At 52.1% G+C, this 4031-nt stretch overlaps 1 protein-coding gene across 2 annotated transcripts in view; it reads left to right on the top strand.

Moving 5' to 3' along the window:
* Positions 1-2981: 2981 nt before the first annotated feature.
* Positions 2982-4031, top strand: part of ASAH1 (N-acylsphingosine amidohydrolase 1) — a 52012-nt gene continuing 50962 nt past the window's right edge. Inside the window, exon 1 of one of the 2 annotated variants that reach the window (XM_013003837.2) lies at positions 2982-3084. In XM_013003837.2, the coding sequence (XP_012859291.2) occupies positions 3007-3084 (78 nt within the window). In that variant the 5' untranslated portion in view covers positions 2982-3006. The remainder of the gene's footprint in view (positions 3085-4031) is intronic. The other variant, XM_045286669.1, reaches the window with a different exon arrangement.

The raw sequence follows: 4031 nt of genomic DNA, 5'->3' as shown, positions 1-4031 counted from the left end.
ACCTGCTGCAGGCTTATCCATGCCAAGGAGTAGCACAACGCTCTATTATCCATGGCCTCTCCCAGACATCAACAATAGCCAGGGATCCACTTCACCAGACATTAGCATTGGACCAAGAGACTACCAGAGGCCCTGCAGTGTGTCAACAAGTACCAGCCTTCAACATGACCCAGGGTCTACCAACTCTTACTCCAAGCCCCACAAAGGCAGGGAAATTCCAACCCCTGCCTGGAAATTCCAACAATTTCCTGTTGCTACTGCCTGTGGGCGAAGACCTTAGAAGGACTGTTGTCTCTCTCCCAAGATTGTGGCAAACCAGTCCTCAATGATTCCCTATCTTGACCCCTTGGGGGGAAAGGACTGAAGTTAGGGGTGTCCATGTCACCATGGTTATACCCAACACCCCCTTCAGGCTTGTGACTAATCTTAGTTAGTGACTAATCACTAATCCATAAAGTGACCCCAGTGTTAGGCTTGGGTAACAATGTCGTCCTAGAACTGGATTACACTGACCTCTAGCCTGGGGCCTGGACCCAGCCTGGGGTCACTACTACCACTGCATGTGCTTTGCTGGATGGTCATGATTTACCCATGATTAGTGCCTCTCATTTCATGGTCTTTTTACTCCTAGTGTTTCACTCCATTAGGTTTTGTTTTTTTTTTTGTTTTACCAGCTGGGTCACAATGGTTGCTGATGTGAGAAATCCACCAAACAGTTGAAAAATGCTGACAATTTCAACTGTCAGCCAGTTGTGGAAAGTTGCCCCAGCCAATACCAGCATGTGGGCATGCCTACTGGACTGGCAGAACCAGTCTAGAGTGGGGGTGGACCCCTTTTTCCCCTTTCAAATTAATTGTCATCTTCATTGACCCATTTTCTATCTGACTTACTTCTTTGCCCTCCACATGGGAGTACGGTGCTCTGGTCCATCCTGGGAATTCTTTGCCTTGGGCTTTGCCCCACGATTGCCCAGGGCCCCCAAGGGTACCCAGACGCATTATCAATACGCCTTGCTTCTTCTCTTTACTAGCATTGACTAACCATTAATTGGAGGCAGGTAGGAGCCCTGGTGGCATTGGGCTCTTAACCAAAAGGTCAGCAGTTTGAAACTACCAGCACTTCTCTGGAGAAAGACAAGATTTTCTACTCCCATAGAGTTACAGTCTCTAGAACTCACAAGAGCAGTTCTACCCAGTCTAGAGAGTTACTATGAGTTGGCAGCAACTTGGTGGCAGTGAATTTGGGGGGCTATGGTGTGGTTTTGGTGGCCTACCTCATTCAGACTATAAAAAGATCCTCCAGGATGGCCCCCTCAATGCAAACTTTTCTGTCCAGGCTGGCCTGCCACTGGAAGCAGTGGCAGTTTTTAAGTCCCCCATGCAGATGAAACTATGTCTTGTGAATTGGCTCTCATTCAGTTTTTTGGAGTCTTGTCCCTTCTTGGGAGTGAATACAAACAAGGCCAAATTAATCCCTCAAAGGACAAGAGGGAGTGTACATTGTATTTGGTATTCTAAGTAATGTACAGATAGTTTTAATATAGGAGGATGTGCTTAGGCTATATGCAAATACTTGTAGGAATATAAGAAACTTGAGCAATTCCGAATTTGGGTATCTTGCATGCAAATTTTAAGATAACTAGTGATCTGAGTTTGTTTTGTTTCCCCAGAAAATTACACCCTAATTTTCTCCCCCTCCCCTCAAAACCATTTTTGGGGAGCTAATACAGTTATCATATTGTTTCATAGTTCAGTCACATCAAACAATATTGTACAATTGCGACCACAATCACTTTCAAAACATGCTTTTCCTTCTTGAACTCCTTGACATCAGCTCCCTTTCAGCCCCACCCTCCCCACGCTACCTCCCAGAGACCCTATTCTACTTGCTGTGTCTATGTGAGTTGTAAGGAAGGTTTGTTTTGTTTTAGATGCTCAAATAAAAAGTGCCACGAGGAGAGTAGACTTTGCAGCTGGAATTCTAAGTAACTTACTCTATTTAAGAACAACAAAACCCCAGAGAAGGCTTCCGTGATTGGCACGAATGCCAAGCAGGGACGGTGCTTCTTTGAAGCTCCTTGTTTTTCTGAAGGAGGCTATGCAAATACTAACTGTCCCCAGCCGTCCAGGGTGCGCAAGGCTCGGTCAGCTCACAGCCTGGCCAGAGCTAGGGGAGAACACACTGTTGCCCCACGACGACTAAAGTGAAGTCCTGAGGTTCTACTGGTCGGTCACCTTTTCTAAGGGCAAGGACTGAAGTCTAAATTCTGCGGCTTGTCCCTGTGCTGTGGGTGACGATTCACCAGCTGAGCTCTTTTCCTTCCCGGCCCCATCCCAGACCCCAGAGTTCCACGGTCAGGATCAATAACCTGACTCGCTCAGGGCCAGCTGTCAACAGAACGCTGGCATGTTTTACGAGAACGGATGTTTCTCGTGGGCGTCTGGTACCGAGGGGGCGCCGCGCCCACCTCTGATCTCCCCGGGCCGATCGCGACGCTGCCCAGCCGCACGGGGAAGAGCGGCGGCCGCGCCCAGAGCGTCGCAGAGCGCGGACCTTCCGCGGAGGCCCCAGGGGAGACGCGCCCAGACGCCGAGGGGGTGGCTCCGCCCGGCCCAACCACGTCGGCCCGCGGGTGGGCGCAGACCAACCCTCTCTGCCTCACGCGAGCGCAGGTTCCCATTCGGCCGAACCTTCCCACAGCCCGGAAGTCCTTCTCTTCCTTCCGCCTTTCCCGCGACTCGGGAGAGCCCGGCCGCTCCTCCTTCCTGGAGCGCCCTCTGTCTGCTTGGTGGTGCGGCCCGGCCACTCCTCTCCTGGAGCGCCCCCTCTCTGCTCGGTGGTGCGGTCCGGCCGCTCCTCTCCTGGAGCCCCGCCCCCTCTGTTCCGTGGTGCGGTCCGGCCGGCGCTACGTCGCGGCGGGGGCGGGGCTTGCTCTGGCCTTGGTGGCGCGGCTCCCGGGCTCTTTCGCTCGGCGTCCCCTGGCTGCAGCGCTGGTGGCTGGAACGATGGCGTCGCAGAATCGCCTCCTGTTCGTCCTCCTGGCCGCGACCACCGCCTGTGTGGTGGCACAGCACGCGCCGCCGGTGGGTGAGCTCGAGCGGAGGGGCCGTGCAGGTGCCGGTGCAGGTGGCCGGGAGGGAGATAGGGGAGCGAGAGAGGGGTGGGGGGCGGTTGCGTGGTTCAAAGGGGGCTAGTGAACTCCCCACCCGTGCGATGCGGTCCCGTCTGGGACAAGAAAACTTTTTAGGAATCCCCATTTCTGCAGGGTGTCTGGTTGTGATTGGCACGCTCTCAGTGTGAGTGATTCCTTTCGTACCACCACTTCCAGGCCCTCGCATCCTGCAAGTTCTAGTGCACTCGCTGGACTGCTTGATGGTGGTGGCATTCTCTGCCCGACGGCCGGGTGTTTTCTCCTAACATGTCCAAACTCGGGATCCTGTTTCCTCGCTTTGGAAAAGTCTGCGAAAGGCTGAGCCAGCGGGGCAATGGTTTCTGCCCAGAGCAGGCTTGATGGGCCAGCGGTAGCCATGCAGACTTTTGCCCCGTGGTTTTTCGGGGTGGAGGAGAGAACTGTTAAAGGAAGTCATAAGACTGAACTGCAAGATGTGAGGGATTAAGGCCTGACTCATGAAACAGAGAAGGAAATAGACCTTCGCGAGATGAAAATCTCTAGCCAAAGGCCACAATCTTGTTCACTGGAACAAGTGCAAGGTTATGCCTGCTGATGGCCCAATCTGGAGCTCTTTGATAATTGATTTCTTAAAAACAGTAAGACTATATTTTACTTTGCCAACAGATCAGATAAATAGGAACATCTGATCTGAGGTGACGGTGATCTTGAAAAACCCAGGAAGGATCATGAGAGGGGAAGCTAGATGTACTTTTTCCTTTTTTATTCTTCTATTTCTCGAAAGAGGGAACCGATTATAAGAAACTATATGTGACCTCCTCCCTGGGGGACAGACAACCGAAAAGTGGGTGAAGGGAGACGTCGGACAGGGCAAGATATGACAAAATACCCATTTATAAA

The sequence above is a fragment of the Echinops telfairi genome, unplaced genomic scaffold, assembly GCF_000313985.2.
Source record: "Echinops telfairi isolate 266 unplaced genomic scaffold, ASM31398v2 ScPeMD7_9;HRSCAF=40, whole genome shotgun sequence".
Classification (NCBI taxonomy): Eukaryota; Metazoa; Chordata; class Mammalia; order Afrosoricida; family Tenrecidae; genus Echinops; species Echinops telfairi.
This window is presented reverse-complemented; position numbering and strand designations above follow the sequence as displayed.